At 40.5% G+C, this 22,261-nt stretch overlaps 2 protein-coding genes across 2 annotated transcripts in view; one reads left to right on the plus strand and one right to left on the minus strand.

Moving 5' to 3' along the window:
* Positions 1-18,024, plus strand: part of LOC107633730 (zinc finger protein BRUTUS-like At1g18910) — a 19,318-nt gene extending 1,294 nt beyond the window's left edge. The window contains exons 2-12 of the mRNA XM_016337334.2: positions 1,102-1,320; positions 11,914-12,108; positions 12,186-12,532; positions 12,693-12,915; positions 13,307-14,961; positions 15,423-15,641; positions 15,738-15,872; positions 16,032-16,266; positions 16,366-16,425; positions 17,554-17,625; positions 17,717-18,024. Coding sequence (XP_016192820.1) covers positions 1,102-1,320; positions 11,914-12,108; positions 12,186-12,532; positions 12,693-12,915; positions 13,307-14,961; positions 15,423-15,641; positions 15,738-15,872; positions 16,032-16,266; positions 16,366-16,425; positions 17,554-17,625; positions 17,717-17,818 — 3,462 coding nt within the window. The 3' untranslated portion in view covers positions 17,819-18,024. The remainder of the gene's footprint in view (positions 1-1,101; positions 1,321-11,913; positions 12,109-12,185; positions 12,533-12,692; positions 12,916-13,306; positions 14,962-15,422; positions 15,642-15,737; positions 15,873-16,031; positions 16,267-16,365; positions 16,426-17,553; positions 17,626-17,716) is intronic.
* On the minus strand, positions 17,868-21,594 carry LOC107619150 (LOB domain-containing protein 27-like). The gene is made up of 2 exons (XM_016321390.2): positions 20,240-21,594; positions 17,868-20,121 (listed from the first exon to the last, which is right to left on the minus strand). The coding sequence occupies exons 1-2, from the start codon at positions 21,040-21,042 to the stop codon at positions 20,019-20,021; spliced, it is 906 nt and encodes a 301-aa protein (XP_016176876.1). The 5' UTR covers positions 21,043-21,594; the 3' UTR covers positions 17,868-20,018.

A 22,261-nucleotide genomic window follows, 5' to 3' on the forward strand; every position in this document is an offset into this window, starting at 1 on the left:
TGATACTGTTGATACTGTTGAGCACATGAAGGTATAGAAAGTAACTACCTAACTGCTTGTTTTGCTAAACTGTGCGTTTAATTGAGGCTTGAGCTATCAATTTGTGTTTTGAGCTTTTGCTTTATTATTATTGTTATTGTTGTTGTTATTGTCAACGTTGCAAATCGCGAAGAAGAGAATATAGATAAACTTAAGAAATCATGGATTTGTATGCCTCGTGATTAATTATAATTTGTATGCGATGGTTGAGGAATTTGGAGTTCCAGTCATGAAGTTCGATCTTAATCCAAAATTTTGCAGAGTCTGTTTTGTGTTGGTTGACAATCGAATAATCTATTTCTACCAAAACTTGTCTGGTTCTTAGATGATGATGCTATTTTATTTTATTTTTTCTATTAAATAAACTTTACATGTTACGTCACAGTGTATGCAGTGTATAATTGGCCTAAAATTTGTATCTAAGTAGGTTCCTGTTTCAAGTCCAAACAAAAATAATTGCTAATTGTCCGAAAGAGAAGCAAACATTCTAATTAATTCGTATACAACAATAGTGTTCCACGGATTATATTGGGAAGGTAACTTAAAAAAATTCGTATTGGGAGAAGTAGCTATATCAGTATATTCTATACTGAAAGTTACGTTGGTCCAAAATGATAGGATATAAATACCAATAAAAAAAGTTTTAAGAAATAGCGGAATAACCTTGCACATTTGCAATTTGCTAGCAAGTTACTTGAGTAGTTGAGTTACATTTTCGTTTGTTAATACTAGTTTAACAAGTAAAAACTATGATATATTTGAGCAAAATTATTGATTTATTTTATTTGTTAACGCTAGATAAAATTTAAGCTATAAGAGTTGTGCGTATTTGTTAAGAAGAGATTCTTATACCAATTATCCCCTGAAATTTATTTCTTTAATTATCAAATGAAGAGTTGTAAAATTTAATTAGTGTGATTCATATTATATCCTATTGTATTTAATAGTAATAACTGATAGATGTAAAAGGTAACAACTAAATAAATAACTGCGATTATCATCCATCTAAGCTAAGGCTCGCTCTTCTGATTCCTGAATATAACTTCACAACTTTTTCCCCAGGTTATCTTCATTGCGTTGGATAGACACGTGAAAAATGTGGTATCTACATATTCCCTTGAACATAAAAGCACCAATGACCTCTACGATTCCATTATTCACTTATTGGATGAGCCGATGTCCCTTCATAAGAATATTTCCAAGCTGTTCCAAGAACTTGTGTACTGCATCGGCATCTTGCAAACTTCCATCTACCAACATATGCTGAAAGAAGAAGAGCAGGTAGTTGATTTCTATTGTTGTAGTTTATGAAAATGGTTAGATAGAGAATTATGTGTGTTTTTACTTAGTTGGGAAAAGAATTTGTAAGACCCACATTTTTATTATTCTCAATAGTCCAAATAACACTCCATCCTCTATTCCTCCTAATTTTAAGTCAAACGTGCCACAACTTACTTTTAGAAAGGGAAAAAAAATACAGCTCAGGAAAAATACAGAAAATATTTTGCTTAAGTTTTAATTTTAATATTCTTTGAACTCTCTTAAAAATTGGTAAAATTTATCGTCAGTCACTTTATTTATTCAAGTGATATTATTCATCACTTAAATATCTTTGTAAAGAAGGTTAACGTTATGTTTTTTAAAATATTGGTATTGTATTTTTGCAAAATATAACAATTTAAAATATATTATGTGTTAAAATATTAGAATATTTACTTTTAGAATATTTCATAATGTATTTTATATTAGACGCAAAAATAAAATTTTCAAAAATATTTTGTATTTTTAACAAAAATAGTGTGAGTGAACCTAATTTTTATCTAATATAAAAACACAATTATAAACTTTTACATTATAAAGGTTTAATTAAAAATTTGATGGAACTATTAAAAGTAACAGAATAATTAAATCACACAATACATCTAAAGTTAAAAATATTGTAAATTTTTTTAAAAAAATTGAAAATAGTTATAAAAATTTGGCCCTCCTAATATTAAAATTCTGGTTTTGCCAAGCCTAAACATTCAAATATAAACAAATATAAATTAATTTACACATTCAAAACATATAAACCAGTTTTTACTACTTTTATAATTATCTCNNATAAAATTTAAGGTTTAAAGTTTAGAATTGAAAAAATATTAATAAAAAATCATAAATTTTATTACTCAAATAGCATTATTCAAATAAAAAATATTCTCAACATAATATAGGCCTATCCAAATAAACTTTAGAGATAGTCGTAAAAGCTAACATTACACAAACTAATATTGTTGATAACTTCAACACGAGAAAAAAAACTGTTCGGTAGGTCGGATACCGGACGGGTTAGGTTGATATCCTGATCAGAGAAGGGAAAGTCGTCTGGCCGCACGTCTCTGGGCTGAGGGTAGGCGAGGTCCCGAGCTCTTCGTATGTAGAGGGGGGTGTTACCTGCAAAGACACTCCGACGCTCAAGTCAGTGAAGTGTGCATGCGAGTAAAGATTGAGTGGTATGTGACGTACTTTGGGGGAAGGGTAGGTCCTTCCCCATTTCTACCATGTCAGAGGTGGGCCCTGCAACGGCAGGCCCACCTTCTTGGAGACCTCCCTTGCACAGCTGTAGCGAAGCTGTTAGGGACGCGTGTCCGGATCGGCGATCGGGCGCCTTGTTCCTAATCATCGGGGTCGGGTGGTGCCCGGGTCGGGCCGGCCCATATTCAGTCTGGGCTAGGCCGTAACAGTGCCCCCGACGCACCGGCAACGACCGTGAGGATCGTTGGTGGCGCGTCATCTCTCCTTTCGTGCGTTGTCGCCAGGTCGGCCATCCGTGGAGGGGACGTGCCTCTTGCGCACGTGTCTGTTCGTTGTTGAAACGACCGCTTGCCGCCTCGTTCTTCGCGCGGGATATTTAATGCTCATAATGGGCTAGAAAACCCTGTATGCAAAGACTATTTTGCCCCCAGGTCTTTCGCGCTTCCTGGGTGGCAGTTTTAAACAGTTTTGCTTTAATTTTTTTCCTTCCCACTCTTGCTCCTACTATCTCCCTACTATCTCCCTCTTCTTTATTCCAAAAATCTCAAAGCGTCGTTCTAGCATCCTCGTGCATCTTTCTTTCTTCCTTCTCAGTTTTCGCAACCAATTCAGGTAATCTTTGATCCTTTCTCTTTTCTGCGTCATTGTTGTACGTTTGTTGCTTGTATTCGCTCCGTGTTCTTGTTGTTTTGTTTGATTTTTGTTGGTAGATGACTTTTTAGTGCCAAGTAGATGCGTTAGGGGAGGGGTACCATTCCAGGGTAGGCTTTTAGGTAGCTTGCATGATAGATAACTTTTAGCCATCCTTGATCTTAACTGTTGAATAGGACGAACATGGTTTCTGGGCTTTTTTTGGACTCCCGACCTCATAGACTAATGGAGTGGTACCCCACTGTAGGTATGCCTTGCATCGTTTCCCGGGCTTCTCCTTCCGTCGCGAATTACGACCCCTATGCCTGGGTGACTAAGGATGTGAAGGACTCGCCAAATCAGATGGACGAGGGGGAGTTGACGGAGTTCCGACAAGCCGAGTATCTGTGTGGGGGGACAGACGAGGAGGCCAATTATGACGTCTTCATTCTTGCCTCCCACGAACGGTTGTGTGAGATTAATTTCCACTCCCCCCGGGTTGCCGACTGGATTTAGTTTTACAAAGCCATGTTCACCCAGGTAGGCGTTCACATACCGTTTTCCGACTTCCAGATGGTGCTTCTTAATCGGATATCCGTGTCGCCGTCGCAGCTTCATCCAAACAGTTGGGCTTCTATCCGCTGTTTCGAGATGGTGTGTGAATATCTCGAGCTGCCGGTGTCTGTGAACATCTTTCTCTTTTTCTTCAACCTTACTAACCCTTCCAAGGAGGGGAAAGCGAGGAAAGGGTTCTTGTCTTTCCGATCTGCCCAGGGTCGGAGGATATTTGGCTTGTTCGAGGACTCTTATGATGGGTTCAAGGATAAGTATTTCAAGGTCCGTCCCGCCAAAGGTCGCCATCCCTTTTGGTTGTCGTTGGAGGGGGAACGCCTCATCCCGACGTATTGGAGCTTCGGGGTGGGGTCCAACACCTTCATTAAGGTGACCTATAAGGGGATGTCCGCCGTAAATAAGAGAATTGCCGATGTGTTGTGGGCGGTCTTTGGAAAGAACCACGTGAACCCCCACCTCCTTATGGGTGAACGAGAGGTTGCCAGGAGTTATATTTGTGAGCTGTTTTGTCTTATACTTTTGTGTTGCTTATCGTTTAATTTGTTATCGCCAACTTCACGACTGACGTATTTGTTTGTTTGTTGTAGTGGAGATTTCTGCTTCGGTAACCGGACTCGAAGGTTTAGTTAAGACCTTCTTGGAGGATAGCGACGAGGAGAAGGTTGACGAGAAGGTTGCCAGGAATCCAGAAGACCCTACCGAGGAGAAAGAGGATCAAGCTGTACCTTCGCCTCGGGATATCGAGATGTCCGACAAGAATTCTGCCGGGATGCAGGCTTCTCCTATTTGCGAGGAGACGGCCGGTATTGGGCAGTCGTCCTCTACCCATCGGGAGTATGATGATCTGAAGCTTGTCCCTACTCCCAAGAGGCAGAGGGCATCCTCCAGCCCGGAAGGAACTCTCACCGTGATGGAGAGGAACTTCGATGCTGGGGCCTTTATTGATAATCAGCTGATTCCCGGTACGGAGGATCACTTTCTTAGTACCGAACTCGCGGGGCAGGCGAGGTGGATGTACCGCACCCTTCTCCGCGGAGCGGTGATAGCTCGAAAGGCCGAGTTCGAGTTATCGGGCATGCAGGCATTGCGAAGGAAGCTCGATACTGCTGCCCAGGCCAACAACGAATTCAAGTTCCAGGTCGAAAAGCTTCAGGAACAACTGGCCGCGGCAGAGAAGGGGCACAAGGATGCCGAGGAGAAGGCTGCGTCCTTTGAGGAAAAAATGAAGGTCTCTGATGCCACCGTCTCCCGTTTAACCGAGCGGGAGATGCCTCTAGAGAGCCAGCTTAACGCCGTGCAAGGTCGGGTGGTCGCTATGGAGAAGGAGCGTGACGCGGCCGTCTCGTCGGCTGAGGCTGCGCGAGCTGAGGTCGAAGAGCTGAAAAGGAAACATAGGGCGGTCAGGGAGCAGGGAAAGAATGCGATCTTTATGAACGAAGAGGCTCTCAAGGCCCAGGTGAAGATCGTGGTCCCAAACTTCGACACGTCGGCTATTGGGGTCTTCAAAACAATTCAGGACGGCAAGATTGTTGACATGCTCCGAAAGTGAACTCTTGTAACTTGCGCTTTTTATGTGGATTTGTAGAACACTTGTTGAGACCGTTAACTTTTGTTATACTTTAGTGGTCTCCTGGTCGGCTTATAATTATCACCTTTATCTTGCTGTTTAGTAGCATTTTTTGTTTTGTTACCGTTTTTTCGGTGTGGACTTATTGCTTGTGTCCGTTTTGCCGTTTGTGTTGGTAACTTGGTTGAAACCGTCTTGGTCTTATTATCGCGGCCGTTTGTTATGGCTATGATTCGATTGGCTCCCGGGGTGATCAGTCCCGGGTTGCCGTTGAAGAACGCGATGGTGTGGGATATATATTGGGGAATAGTATATGGGAGAATTCAGACAAGTAAACATTAATCGTCAGCTAAACAAGTTTATGAACATGGTAGGCACTTAATGAAAGTAAATCACTGGAAATTAAAAGGTTATCTAGCTCGTCAGGCCGCTTAACCGGTGTACCCAAGCTACGAATAGAATCTCCTCAGGTTACCTGCATTCCATGTTCTCGGGATTTCTTTGCCGTCGAGTCTCTCCAGTTTGTAGGCGCCTTTGCCAAGCACTCCTCTGATTCTGTAGGGACCTTCCCAGTTTGCCGCCAGTTTTCCTTCTCCTGGGGTTGGTAGCCCGACGTCGTTTCGTCGCAGGACGAGGTCTCTTTCCTCAAACTCCCTTCTGAGGACCTTGGTATTGTAACGCAGGGCTATTCTTTGTTTCAGTGCTACCTCCGACAAGTGGGCCATCTCTCTGGCCTCGTCCACCAGGTCTTTTTCCACCGCTTCTTCTACTCCCGTTAGAAGTAGTCGTGGGCTCGATTCGCCAATCTCCACAGGTATCACCGCGTCGACCCCGTATGTTAGGCAAAAGGGGGTTTCCCCAGTAGAGCTTTGCTCGGTTGTTCGGTAGGACCAGAGGACTGAGGCGAGCTCGTCGGCCCATGCGCCTTTTTTACTATCTAAACGCTTCTTGAGGCCTAGCAGGATGACTTTATTTACGGACTCCACTTGTCCATTTTTCTGGGGGTGTTCAACCGAGGAGAACTTCTGTTTTATCCCAGGCCGGTGAGAAACTCTGCAAACTTCTTGTCGGTGAATTGCGTCCCATTATCCAAAATGACGATTTCTGGGATGCCGAACCGGGTTATTACTGCCTCCACATGAACTTTCTACAATTGGATGAGGATATGCTGGCCAGCGATTCAGCCTCTATTCATTTGGTGTAGTAGTCGACGGCAACTATGAGGTACTTGACTTGCCCTGGGCCAACCGGGAAGGGCCCCAAGAGGTCGACTCCCCATTGTGCAAAAGGTCGGGAAGACGTCAGTAGGCTCAGCTCGGAAGCTGGCGCCCTGTGGAAGTTGGCGTTCTGTTGACACTTGGCGCATTTTTTCACAAATTCTTTGGAGTCATTCATCATTGACGGCCAGTAATATCCAGCTCGGATAAGCTTCCTTGCTAGGGCTTTGCCCCCGATATGGTGGCCGCAGCATCCCTCATGGACTTCTCTGAGCACGTAGTCCGTCTGGTCGGGGTGTAGGCACTTCAGCAAAGGTTGGCTGAGTCCCTTTTTGAATAGCTGGTCCTGTATGACCGTGTACTTGGCAGCCTCCCTTCTCAATGCTTTGGCTTCCTTCCCGTCCCCAGGGAGTTTGCCGTTTTTCAAGAAATCGGTGATGGGGTCCATCCAAGAGGGGCTCATCTTGGTCAGGTGTAGAGCAACTGCGGGTTCTTTCGTGATGCCTTGGATGAAGGAGCGGTTGCCGGTTCCAGGTTTCGTGCTTACCAGCTTGGATAGGAGGTCTGCTCGTGTGTTCCTTTTCCTTGGGACGTGTTGGACCGTGACCTCCTCAAATTGTTCGCTCAGCTCTTTGACCCTTTCCAAGTATTTTTGCAACAGCGAGTCTCGGGCTTGGTAGCTTCCATTTACTTGCGCGGTGACGACCTGTGAGTTGCTGCATACTTCCAACATTGTGGCCCCGACTTCCTGAGCTAGAACCAAGCCCCCCAGAAGGGCTTCGTATTCTTCTTGGTTGTTTGATACGGGAAACTCGAACTTAACCAATTGTTCGTAAATAACTCCGGCCGGGCTTTCTAGGATGATCCCGGTGCACCCGGACGTCTGGTTGGAAGCTCCGTCTACATGGAGCTTCCACCGTGTGCCCGTGTCCTCGGTTCCGGTTACTTCCACTAGGAAGTCTGCCATTGCTTGTGCCTTAATCGCGTGTCGGGGTTCGTAGCTCAGATCGTATTGGGACAGCTCGATGGCCCAGGTCATCATCCTCCCCGCCAAATCAGGTTTTTGGAGCACCTGACGGATCCCCTGGTCCGTTCTCACGACCACCTGGTGACCCTGGAAGTATTGTCGTAGTCTGTGGGAAGAGATCAAGAGCGCTAGTGCCAGTTTCTCCAGCTTGCTGTACCTAAGTTCTGCCCCTTGCAGCGCTCTACTCATGAAGTAGATCGGTTGCTGGGCCTTCCATTTTTCTCACACCAGCACCGCTGCAAGCGCTGCTTCTGTTATGGCTAGGTATAGGTAGAGTGGTTCTCCGGCTCTGGGCTTTCCGAGCACAGGTGGTGCTGCTAGGATTTCTTTGAAGTGGTTGAATGCCTCCTCGCACGCGGGAGTCCATTCAAACGCTATTCCCTTCTTCATCAGGTTGAAGAAGGGTAGGGCCTTTGCTGCTGATGCACCAAGGAATCGGGACAACGTGGTGAGCCTTCCCGCCAGCCGCTAAACGTCTTTGATGCAAACCAGACTCCTCATCTGGAGTATCGCTTGGCACTTTTCGAGGTTGGCTTCCACTCCCCTTTGGGTCATCATGAACCCCAGGAACTTTTCGGCCTCCATGGCAAAGGCGCACTTAAGCGGGTTGAGCCTCATGCCGTGTTGTCGGAGGGATGTGAACACATTCTCCAGGTCGCTTAGGATGTCATCGGGTCGGGCGGTCTTTGCGAGGATATCGTCCACGTAGACTTCCACCGTTTTGCCAATAAGATCACTGAATATTTTGTTCATCAGCCTCTGGTATGTCGCCCCCGCGTTTTTCAGGCCAAAAGGCATCACCTTGTAGTAGTAGGTCCCTCCTGGCGTTATGAACGCTGTTTTATCCTCATTTGGCCGGTGCATCGGTATCTGGTTGTAGCCGGAGTAGGTGTCCATGAAGCTTAGATACCGGTACCCCACGGCCGCGTCAACGAGTGCATCAATGTTGGGGAGGGGGTAGCAGTCCTTGGGACATGCCTTGTTGAGATCAGAGTAGTCTACACACATCCTCCATCTCCCGTTGTGCTTTTTTACCAGGACCACATTTGACAACCAGGTAGAATAGTCTAGTTCCCGGATAAACCCTACTTCAAGGAGGCTGGCCGTTTGTCTGGCCACTTCCTCTTCCCTTTCCTGAGACATTTTTCTTCTCCTTTGAGCCACTGGTTTGGCTTCCGGCCTGATGGCTAGGCGGTGTGACATGAGTCCAGAGTCTATCCCCGGTATATCAGCGGGTGTCCAGGCAAACAAATCGCCATTAGCTCTGATCATTTCCATCAGGGGCTCTTTTAATTCATGGGGGAGATTCCTATTCACGAACGTCATCTTGTCCTCCGTGTTCCCGACCCTAAACTTTTCCAGGTCCCATTCTGGTTCGAGCCTGGGCTTGTCGTCAATTCTGGCATCCAAGTCGGCGAGAAATACCCCCGATGCTTCCCTAGATTTCTTTCTTAACGAGAGACTGGCGTTGTCGCAAGCGACTGCCATTTCCAGGTCTCCCCTCATAGATCCTACTGACCCCTCTTCAGTTATGAACTTCATTACCAACATCCTTGTGCTGATGACTCCTCATAGGTCGTTGATGGTCTTTCTCCTCAGGATGATGTTGTAGGCGGTGGAGTCTCGTAGGATCACGAACTCCGCCATTATTGTTCTTCTCCCCTGGCCTTGTCCCAATGAGGTCGGCAGGGTGATTATGCCATCCGACTTGATGAAATGGTCGCCGAGCCCTACGACGCCGTGCTAGTGAGTCTGTAGGTCGGCGTCCCTTAGGCCTAAAGCGTCGAACACATTGCGGAACATGATGTTCAAGTCGGTCCCCGTATCTACAAGGATTCGCTTGACGAGACCGGTTCCTACTCTGGCCGTTATGACCATGGGAGGGCTTTCTCCGACTTCGTCGAACCATTGATCCTCCGGGCCGAATGAAATGGATGGGTGCTTCCTCGTGCTTCGTGCTGAGGACGAGGAGACCGCCAGAACTTCGGCGTCTTTCCTGTGTGCCGACCTTGACCTAGGCGCCGCATTCCTAGCTGTTACCACGTTCACTATCGTGAGGCCTCGGTCGTCGTCCTCCGGTTCTTGGCGTCGCTTTGCTGCCCGTGTCCTGTCTTCGCTGTCGTGGTCGCGATTCCGTCGTCTCGGTTCTCTAATGAGGTGGGAGAATTCAGCTAGCTTTCCATCCCTGATCGCTTGTTCTAATGCGTCCTTCAGGTCGAAACAATCCTGTGTCTTGTGTCCATAGCCCTTGTGATAGTCACAGTAGAGGCTTCGGTTTTCCCCTGTTCGTTCCTTTAGTGGTTGGGGCTTCGACAAGATCCCCTTTTCGGCGATTTGTTGATAAAATTCCATGATTGGTGCGGTGAGGGGAGTGTAATTGGTGAACTTCCCGACATAAGGAAACGGTCTGGGTGCCTTGCTCGGGCCGCCGTCCCTAGCGTGTTCCTTTTGTCCTTCTCTACTCCCGCGGTGCCGGTCTTGGTTGTAAGAGGGCTGCCGTTTGTTGGCGGCCACGACTTGGCTAACTTCTTCGTCGTTGATGTACTCCTTGGCTACACATTGAATCTCCTATATGGTCCACACCGGCTTCGTGGTGAGGTGCTTTCTGAAGTCCTCGTTCAGGAGTCCGTTTATCAGGCACAAGCTCGCAACTGAGTTCGTCAGCCCGTCTATTTCCAGGCACTCATCGTTGAATCGGTCTAGGTATTTTCTGGTCGGCTCTCCGGGCCGTTGGGTCACTCCAAGCAGGTTGATTGGGTGCTTTGCTTTTGCAATTTTTGTCGTGAATTGGGCTAGGAAGGTATGGCTGATGTCCGCAAAACTGGTCACTGAGCCCTGCGGGAGGTTATTGAACCACCATATTGCAGGTCCCACCAGGGTGACCGGGAAAGCGCGGCACCTTACCTCGTCTCCCACTCCCTCCAGGTTCATCCTGGCCTCAAAGGCCGTGAGGTGTTCCAGCGGGTCTTGCATTCCGTCATACCTCATGTCCGTTGGCTTGTCAAAGTGTTTTGGCAACCGGACTTCGAGGATGGAACGATGAAATGGGGTCGCTCCCATTATCACGGGTCCCCGCATTCTCGTTGTTCTCCCTTCGTCGTCCTCCTGACGAGTGTCCTCGTGGTTGCGATCTGTCGTACGCCGCCTCTCGTGCCTGGCGTAGATGAGGGGGTCGTGGCGTCTTCTCGCGCGCCCTCTTTCCCCAGCGCTCTCGGATTCAGCCTGAGGGCTGGCTGTGCGTCTGGAATGGCTCCTTGAATGAGAACGAGAGTGGCTTTGCTCTGGGGTGTGCTGGTCGTGTTTCCGGTCTGCTAGCCGGCATTCCAAGTCTTACATCTTGTTAACTGCTGTAGCGAAGCTGTCAGGGACGCGTGTCCGAGTCGGCGATCGGGCGCCTTATTCCTAACCATCCTGGTCGGGTGATGCCCAAGTCGGGCCGGCCCACATTCAATCTGGGCCAAGCCGTAACAAAAACATTTAAAAATTTCTTAAAAATAAGAATATTCAAAATTTAATTAAAAAAAATTCAAAATTTAAATTCAACAAAAAATTATTTTTATTGTCCTTCGTACTGAATTTGCTTGACAACCTACTATATGAAAATAGGCCAATTCTATGGTGCTTATGAGTTTTTATCTAACTTACTTTTGTAGTAAGTTTTGATTTTTTTAAAATTATTTATTTTTATATTTTTTAAATTAAATAATAACTTTTAACCTTTTTGAGTAAATAAGCACCACTTTTTAGGCACCATAGCATTTACCATGCAAATAACTACTATAAGCGTATAGCGGATCAGATCACAGGGAAATACTCTCAAAACAAAAACATAAAAAAAAGGAAATATTAATATTATTAATCTATCCAAGGAAAATATTATAGTGTGCTAGCATTCAGCAGACATTGATCTGACCAAAGAAAAATGATAATTGGGTAGCAGTTACGATTGGTTGTTTGGCCAGCACTATTAATTGCTTTACTTTTAAGTTTGTTGGTACATACAGTTATTATCTGTCAAAGCAGTGTCTGAACCACATGATGGGTAAAACAAGACAACAAATCGTACGAACTGATCATCTTTCTTGACCTATATGGGCTACATAGCATCTATAATTTTGGTATCATATTCTTTAATATTGTTGAGAGTATCACATCACCTCTAAATGGAACTTAGGCTTTATAAGCGCTTAGACAACCCTCACTCTCATATGTTAGTCTTTGAAGTTGAATTAAACCTACTTAATTCAAATAAAAAGATGTATCCTGGTTCGAGTATTTTTCGTACAATGTGGAATTGAATTTCAATAGTGACATTTTTGTTATAAAAAAATTGTATATTGATGCAGGTTTTTCCACTGGTGATACAAAAATTACCTACCGAAGAACAGGCTTCGCTTGTGTGGCAATTCATATGTAGTGTTCCTATAATATTGCTGGAGGAACTTTTACCATGGATGGTATCCTTCCTTTCCGAAGAGAAACAAGCAGAAGTCACTCAGTGTATAAATGAAATTGCACCAATGGAAAAAACACTCCAAGAGGTAGGCCCCAGTTCACTTCTTGATTATCTCTTTCTATGAACTTTGTGTATTTTTCTAATTCAGATAACATATCGAAGGTTTTGGTTTCTTGGATTGGAAGCAACAAACAAAGCTTCACTGAAGTCTCTTTTAAGGATGAAGTTCAAGGTGGTGCTCAATCCTTAGATATTGCAAGATCATTTCCGTTGGGTTCTTGCAATAGGAACTTCAAAGAACTTTCAAGTCAGATGGAAGTGAATGGCTCAAAAGACAAAGATGGGATCACCCAGGTTAATGTTCTTCATCTTTGGCATGATGCCATCATAAAGGATTTGGAAGAAATTCTGAAAGAACTTTGTTTAATAAAAAACTGCAGCTGCTTTCAGAATTTAGAATCACTGCTTATCCAACTGAAATTCTTTGCTGATGTCCTCACCTTCTACAGGTAATGCCTCTGACATTTTTTTCTGTGCTCGTCAAATTTTATCTAACTAATTCGTTTTAGCCAAGTTTTTCTTGCTAAAGTTCATGAACAACTATCCTTCGCTTCTTTCTAGAATGCTTGTTCAGTTGTCTGATCGTTGAATATGAATTTCCAATCACAGCAATGCTCAGAAAAGATTAGTATTGAAGAAACTTGCTGGTGACTGGTTGTCAAAGTCTACGGAACACTTTTGTGACGTAAGTCACATTGAAGATTTACAGCAGTTGTTATTCTATAGATCGGAAAGTGGAATGCCTTTGTGCGAATTCGTAGGGAACCTTTGTCAAAAACTTGACTCATTCGTATCAAGGCTCAGAAAGCAATTTGCTTTTCAAGAAAATGAGGTATACCTTTCTCTTGGTTACAACTGCACTGTACCTTTTAAAGTCATTACTTGGTTCTTAGTTTCTTTTACCAATCTAGGAAGGGAACAAGAGAACATCATATTAGTACATATATTATGATGGGACATATACGCATATTGTGGTTTTGAAACTATTGTATTTCTACTAAACGGACCTACCAGCATATGCATACACATTCGTTAATTAAGTTATTCATAATTATGGTTCTTACTAGGAGAGAAGAACGAACAAGAAATGAAAGGCAGAATACAACTAGTGATGTGTCTAGGAAAAGTCTAGTTTTGATTACTTCTTCTTATGAAAACATTGTACTCCCTCTATAAAGGGATGCTTAAAATGTTTGAAATTTTGACACCCTTATTTTGATCAGGTATTTCCTATCATTAGAAAGAATTGCAGCAATGGGATGCAAGAGGGACTTCTGAGCTTGAGCCTGTATATGATGCCACTTGGGTTAGTAAAGGGTGCTATAACTTGGTTTTCAGTTCACCTGCCTGAAAAAGAATCCAGGTCCATTCTCTATTTCAAAAAGAAAGGAAATCATGTTGCCTGTAAAGGTTTTGCATCGCTCTTACAAGAGTGGTTCCGCATTGGTTATTCAGGTAAAACTGCTATTGAAAAATTCCGACAGGACTTGCACCATATGTTCAAAAGCAAATACTCTTTCTTACCTGAGCAAATCAAGAAAGCGCCTGGGTTTTCTTTAAATTCTGACTGCCTGCCTCATAAGGTCTCTAGCAAGATGTGTCTGTCCTATCCCTCACCTTCGGGATCCAACAAGTACGAGACACCATACTCCACAGGAATTAATCTGCATATACTTTTTCCGGCCACAGTTGTTAAGTTGCATCAGAAGCTGGGATGCCATGCAGCAAATAGTTCTTCTGTTTCCTTTCTTGAAGATCCAAAACCAATTGACATAATTTTTTTCTTTCACAAGGCTATCAAGAAAGATTTGGACTACCTAGTTCTTGGCTCAGCTCAGTTAGAAGACAATGCTGAGTTGCTTATGGATTTCCACAAGCGATTCCACATCATATATTTTCTTTATCAAATCCATAGTGATGCAGAGGATGAAATAGTTTTCCCAGCTTTGGAGGCAAGTGGTAGGCTAAAAAACATTAGCCATGCCTATGCTTTCGATCACAATGTTGAAGTTAAACACTTCAATAAAATATCCCACATCCTTCATAAGATGTCTGTATTAGATATTTCGGTTTCTACATCCTTGGTAAGGTATCAGCATTTATGTAGGAAGCTGCAACAAATTTGCAAATCAATGCATAAATCACTTTCAGGCCATATTGACCGGGAGGAAGCTGAAATTTGGCCTCTAAGTAGAGAATTCTTCTCAAATAAAGAGCAAGGGAAGATCATAGGATGTATGCTTGGAAGAATAGGAGCACAGATATTGCAAGATATGATACCTTGGCTAATGGCATCGTTAACACAGAAAGAACAGCATGTTTTAATGTTCTTATGGTCCATGGCTACTAAAAATACAATGTTCAACGAGTGGTTAAGTGAATGGTGGGATGGGTACAGTATAACTAAGCCAGAAGAGGGAACAAAGCATGCACTTAAAGAGACTGTTGAGCCACTGGAGATTATATCTAAATACTTTTCTGAAGAAGTTCTTGATGAATTACAAGAAGAACCCTCATCCAACACAAATACTGATTTTCATCAGAAGGATCATATTGGTGATAATGTCCAGCTGTCTAACAACAAATTTGATGGCACCGTTAAGGTTCAAGCTGCAGCACAGAATAAAAATGAAATTTCAAAATCCACAAATCGTTTTCATGATAACAACAAACATGGTTGGAATCAAGAAAAGGAAGGAATCACAAATCCAATCAAAATTGAAGATCAATCATTTCAATTTCGTCACAATTCCAGGCATCATGACCGACTTCTGAAACTGAGTCAAGATGATCTGGAGAAAGCAATAAGAAGGGTAACTCGCGATTCCTGCTTAGATCCTCAAGAAAAGTCATACATAATACAGAACCTGCTAATAAGGTAGGTCAAACACATCTCATATTCTGGAGCATCTATTTAATAACGTTGCTTTGTTTATAACTACTTATTTTTCTTTTAAAGAATCATATAATCAAAATGCCAAGAGTGTTTTTAGCTAATTTTGTACGTTTGTTACATAAGACTATCAGAACACAATTTAATAGCAAGGTTATGGAATCTCGTTTTTTTATCATTGAAATTTGCAAAGTGGTAAACTATGCATCACCAAGAGGATCAAATCTATTTGTTACATCTGAATAGCCGTGGAATATACATGAATTATTGCAACATGCATCAGAGAATATTGATATTTAAAATCAACTGAAGTTTGCATCCTAACTTTTAAGTATACATGAATTATGTGGAACTTATATAGTTTTATTCTACTCTTCAAGAACCAATGGAAATATGACGGAGGAATTTGACATAGGAATTTGACATTAATATCTACATTATTTCAGCCGTTGGATTATTAGACAGAAGATATCCTTTACAGAAGTTGATGTCAAAAATGATGAGCAGGAATTTCCTGGGAAGCATCCATCCTATAGGGATCCTCTCAAACTAATTTATGGTTGCAAACATTACAGGAGAAACTGTAAGATATTTTGCCCCTGTTGCAACCAACTTCATACTTGCATACATTGCCATAATGAGGTATCAGACCATATAATTGACAGGTAAACATACAGTCAGTTAATATTTTAAGTTTTGAATTAAGAAATCTCATTTCTCTGAATTCATATTTAAACCGATTGCCTAATTATATATTTTAGGAAATCTATTACAAAAATGATGTGCATGGAGTGCTTAAACATTCAGCCCATTAATGCCACATGCTCAACTTCTTCCTGCAAGTTAACCATGGCAAAATATTACTGCTGGATCTGCAGATTATTTGAGGATGAAAAGTAATGTAACTTAATTTCTCTGGAACTTGTGCTTTGTCACCTTTATCTAACTGTTTATCTTTATGCTAAGCTATCCAATTTTGTTAGTCCGATTAATCTTTTATCATTTAAACGAAAAACTATTATTGCAAAACCGTTAACACTTGAAATCTTCTACAGGGAAATTTACCACTGTCCCTATTGTAACCTGTGCCGAGTTGGGAAGGGCTTGGGTACCACGTACTTTCATTGCATGAGTTGCAATGCATGTATGTCGCGTAGTCTTTTGGTACACACATGCCGGGAAAAACATTTAGAGGACAACTGTCCAATTTGTCATGAATATATCTTCACATCCCTGGCTCCGGTAAAAGCCCTTCCATGTGGTCATGTGATGCACTCAGCATGCTTTCAGGTACTACTACCTTAAAAAGTATAAAATATATAGAAAAGCTCCTCAAGTATGCAAAAAATAAAGACAACTACTTATTAGTATTTATGATGATTCTTCCAGGAATATACCGGCTTTAACTATACCTGCCCCATATGTAGCAAGTCAATTGTAGACATGCAGGTTAGTTATTATTTGACTTTATTCCTTATCCTGTATGTATGTATAAGGAAATATTGTCCAGGTAGCTTCAAGTACATTTTATCACTGAACTTTGAGGACAACCTTATAAGTTATACGCTATGATGCATGGAGACGGGCACGAATTTTGACACGACATGACACATGATACGTGAATATACGAATTTTAAAATCTTATAAGATATGAGTACATTGCATATATATAAAATATAAAGTATTTTTTAAATGAATTATAATGATTTTTTTATATATTATTGATATTAAAATATAATATAAAATTTTAAATATTTTTTAATTATATAAAGTATTTAAAATATTTTTTGTTTTAATAAATAATAATATATATGATTTCTAAACTTATTTCAAGAATATATGTGAAAAATAAAATTAAATACACTGACACATGATAGTATTTAGATGTGCTTAAGTGTGTCTAGAAAATAATTTTTTTATTAAAACACGATTAGACACAGCACACACGCGTGTCGGACGACGAGTATCGATGAGTATCGTATTTAAAATGTGTCTGACACGCAGACACAGCAACTCAACGAAGTATCGATACTTCATATGTTATAAGGCTACATGTGCTGCCAATACTTAGTGTTGGTTTAAAAAAATATGAATTATTATTTTTAAAAAAAATTATTTTTTTATCTTTTAATAATTTTATTTTTATTGCTAAAATTTTGTCAAACTCGTCAAATAAACTTAAGGACACCCAAACAACTTAAGGAATGTTTCTGGATCAAAAGACAGAAATAAAGCATTCTGTCTTAAAAGTGGAGTTAAATTTTGTTTCTCTTGTCTCTTTGTATTTGTATTTGTTACTGGATACCAAACGACACGTATTCATTGGAGACGTATATTTTAACTGCATAAGCGATCTTTTTCCCGTTTCTTTCTTTCTACTTTTTAAGACTTTGTGAGATTCTATCACTTTATTCTGTAATACGGGATTAAGAAACTCTTAGCAGCTGTTCACGATTCAATTTGCCTGTTTGAATTAGCAGAACATCCCAGTTGGTTTTCCATTTTTGTTATCAGTGCTCCAATTATCTTGGTTGTAATCATCATTCATCTCTCTAAAGTCATGAGAATGTCTTTCAGGACTATTTTAAGAAGTTAGATTCTTTATTGGCCGAAGAGAAAATGTCTGATGAGCTTTCCAGTCGAACTCAGGTTTGTCAACTATTTTACTTGAATCATGTCTGATATAAACTTTACAATGTTATGAAATGCATATCTTTGATTGACCCTATGAAAACTGTAGGTTATATTATGTAATGACTGCGAAAAGAAAGGAGTAGCTCCCTTCCACTGGCGTTACCACAAATGCCCTTATTGTGGTTCCTACAACACCAGAGTTCTATGAGACTTCCACTGTGAGAATAATAAGTACCTGCGTCTCCTTAGCTTCTGTGTATTAAAACATTATATTGTACTTTATGTTTTGAAGTTTGCCTTCTATGGCATAAGCCAAAATAATAGTATTCTGATGCAAAAACAGTTATCTTGTTACCTATGAGATGTACTGATTTAAAATCTAATCTTGCTCCGCAATTATCAAGAATCATCAATGCATGATCAGTTTACAAATCAAGAAATGCTAGCCATAACTTTCCATTCATAGCGATTTGCCTTCTAGTGCTGGTGTTGCTTTAGTTCTATCTTGGTTCATAAGGTGCGAGTATTTTTCATTTAGGACCTGCAAGATGTCTTGGGTGGATATTGAGATTTGTTTAAAAGTGTGTGGGGTATAGTCAGGTTGGGTCAAAACTCACCTTATTCTACCTATTGCCATCTTTAGTGGCTGCCAAGAAAGCTGAGATGATATCAGATATACTGGCAAATTAAAGGAGTGAGGGATAAGCCTAAACTTCATAAACTATAATTTTGACATATTTGATCATTTCATACAGCACTACAGCAGCAGTGTTCGTCTGTTTGACCACAACCAGAAAAAACTATAATAAGGAAGTTATAGGTTTGTGTATGATTTTAATTGAGAAGTACAGAGGCTAGAAGTTGATGTGTACAGCACATAGTGACACTAGGACTGGCATAAAGAATTAGTGAATGCATTTACAATACTTTCTATACTTTTAATTTTGTAATATGATAAAAGAAAGGAGAAATGGTTACTACGGAGACTAGGTCTTTGCCCAAAATCATAGGCATTGTTTGATATATGACCCTACCCTACTAGAAAAAAGACTTGTTATAGTTCTTGTAATTTTCTGCTGGTTACATTTCTTGTTTTATTTTCAATAATAAATTTGAATCTAAAAAGGCTTCATTAATGAAACAAAAACTTCAAAAAGGAGGAACTTGGTGAGTGATATTGATCCATATTTTCCAACAGTAATTTGCTAGTTTCAATCATAGAAGTTTTTCCCAGACACTAATAATGAGGTTCAGACTCAGTGCACCCAAGGAATACCACACTTCTCACATTTTGATAATATATGGAGATGGATAATTATTTACAACATGAAAAGCAAATAATATTAGTATTTTCTTATTTGATATTGAAGAGCCCTCATCAATGCATAGAAGATAGAACCAATAAACAGCAATCCTGAAGAAAACTATTTATTACTTAGTCAGTGATCTTCAAATACAGAAATAGTTATAACATGTACAACAAATAGGAAGGCAGTTAACCTCTAGTTTCAAAATGCATGCATGGTCTGGTAGATTTAAGTACATTGAAGTTACTCTAGCAAAGATCTTCATATTGTGCCATATGTTGATTCAGATATATCCAACCCTCCAGTGCACTTCAGTTAGCGTATTGATTGTCAAATGAGTGTTTAATACTTTGATTTATTTAAGCCTTCTTCACTTATGACAACAGAAGAATGTTCCGGAGTTATATTTTTAACAAAATGAATTACCATATTGTTTCCAGATTTACTTGCTTTGTTGAAAAAACAGAGTAGAAAGTCTTTTTTATAGTGTTAAAAGTGTATAATAGAAGAATGGCCTACAATGTTTTTAAGAAAATATTAATTTAACCACCATACTGGTGCTTGATTTATATTCTTTACTTGCTTTTTCATGTTATGTCTCCTTTCAATTTCTCATATAATGATGCTCGATATGGCTTAGGCCTGTGACGGCACAGTTAGCTTTTTCTTGATTCATAAGGCTTTGTTATTGAAATAAGTATTTTTTTTTTCCGAGATGATGTTAATAAATATTGGAAGGAAATATATAAAGTTGCTCCCAAATTTGTATGGAGTTATGCTGATTTTTTTCTCCCCGAAAATAGAGCCTTTGTATGGGTATGTCAGCCCTCAAAGTGTTAACATTTAAGAATGGCAGTAGATAACAGCCAAAGCATATAAACAGAACACAGAATTGAGGAAAACATGAGGTCTGTATAATATTCTCTTCCACTACATAAGCCATGCAATTGATAGATGATAAAAAGTATGTGCTTCTATTTAAAATGTTTACAAGTTAAGGATCGAAAATTTAATAATCAAAAGCAAAAAATGAATCCAAAAAGGAAAGGAAACCTATTAGATCTTTTCAATTTGTTCAAGGGGAGGAGCGAAGCTCACTTATCAGTTGACACTGGTAAGGCTGAAGCATGCGGCAGCACTCTTCAATTCATTCTCAGCAACGTGCTCGGTGCACTTTCTTGAATCTTTCAATGATTCTTCTGAGCTGCAAGCAGATAGATATAAAGTGCAAAAAAAATGAGCAGAGATAGATTATGTAATTTCTGCATTAAATTCTCAAAATACTATCTGGTTGATTATTATGCCAAAACTGATAAATATACCTTGATTCATAAGCCTCCTTGGAATAAATATATGATTGCCTATCATCAATTGTTTCGAAAAATGGATGCATCTCATCATAATCCCCAGCAGCTTCTTGCTGCATGGATAGTGCCTGTGAGGTAACCATCTGAGACTGCATTGCTATGGGACTTCCATTGTTATTTGCATAAGGTACCCACAAAGGATTTGTTCCATTATTGTTGTTTTCCTTGGATTCAATGTAAAGGGAGTTATAATCCACACTGTTGCTGTTGGAATATGAATGTTGCTGTGACACAGGCAAAGCAGCCACAGAAGTATTGTAAACCTGTTGCTGCTGCTGCTGCTGGGGCTGTGGCGCGTGATTAAACAGCGGAAGAGCATTGTTGGCAGCGCGTGGCGCCATTCCCAACTCTAACTGTGATGCAAGATCATCAGGAACAACGTGATGAATCCCTTGGTGCTGCTGCTGTTGGTGTTGCCTGCACATCTCAAGCTGCTGATACACAGCATGAAGCTCTTCTTCGTGCAGCCAAATTTGGTTTTGCAGCCTGCAAATTTCTTCCACGCAACCACGAACCGGGTACTTATCGCGATAACTAGCTTGAACGATGATGGACTCCATAGCATTCTTCTTCTGACTAGGATCCACGTCCTTTAATATTTTCACAATGTTGCTCACCCCAAATAGCTTGTGGACATTAAGGAACACTTTTGGTTGGTCTGCAGGGAAGTATGGTGCAAGAAGACACTCAGGAGTGCACTTTCTTCTCTGAAATTTGCATGCAGCGCAGGCCTGTGTGGTTCCACCCTTAAGGGTCATGGTTGTTTAATTTTGTTTCCACCACCTAACTCAGATGCTGGAACCTCTGAGGAAGAGAAAAGAAATCAACTTGCAACAATGGTGAAGCTTTTTGGCAGCACTGAAATGATGGGGTATGTGTTTGCATTTGATTTTTGTTGATCACGTCCAATTCAGAGAAGGCTTTGCTTTCTGTTAATATGCGGATCCTGCGGAGTGAATGGAAAGACCGAGTAAAACAAGAGAGAATATTTAGTAAGTGAAAGAGAGGAGCCAAATGTTTGGAGTTGGTTCTTTTCGAGTGATACCGTTATTAGGGACAGGTGTCTTGGAATGGTAGTCCTGTGTTTTTTTGGAGTTACCATATATAGTGGTCGTAGCAACTTTTAAGTGGCGACGTGGTTCTTTTCCAGTACCAGTAGTTGGGGTAGTGGTGCGTGGGTTTCTTTCTTAGTAGTGCTCTTTCTCTCTCTCTCTACTCCCATTTTCTATATTTCAATTTTTGGGATGCTGTTTGTTTCAGTCTCGCAGAGTTTTTTGGTTGGACACAGTACGGGATAGGCGCACGACACTTTCTTGTTAATTACCCACTTTTATCGGATATGGCTATGGTTTAGGGTAAAGTTAAGAGAATAAATCACACAATCTAAAGTTTAATAGAAAATTTCAGTCGTCTGCTAAGATGATACTTATCTCTCTCTTATGATTGTCATTTGTGTTTTTGAAAAAAAATAATTTGATCATTAAAAAATAATTTTATCTTATAAAAAAAATTTAATTATTAAAAATTTTCTAAAAAAATAATTTGTTAAAAGGTATTTTGATAAACAAAATTTAATCACAAAACAAAATAAAATTTTGCTAAAAGATATTTTTATAAAAAATAAATTTAAAAAAAATGGATAAAATTAACGTTAGTTAACACAAAAAATTTAAAATTGATTAAAGAGTGAGTTTTTTAAAAATTATAAAAAAGAAAAATGTATCCTTTATAAATAAAAAGGAGAAAAATATTATTTTAACATCTCTAAAAAGAAGAGTGTAATTTTCTCAAAGTTTAATCCTCAACAATCATTATGTGTGTAAATGACTAAATGTCATTAACTCAATACTTAACATGACAGTTCAATAAGAGGGGAGGAGGAGGAGGAAACTAAATTACTAAAATTCTTTCAAACTTAACGGCTAAGATAAATAAAATTTTACATTTTATAAAAAAAATTACACACCTATCTAATTA

Source organism: Arachis ipaensis, chromosome B01 (assembly GCF_000816755.2).
Source record: "Arachis ipaensis cultivar K30076 chromosome B01, Araip1.1, whole genome shotgun sequence".
Classification (NCBI taxonomy): Eukaryota; Viridiplantae; Streptophyta; class Magnoliopsida; order Fabales; family Fabaceae; genus Arachis; species Arachis ipaensis.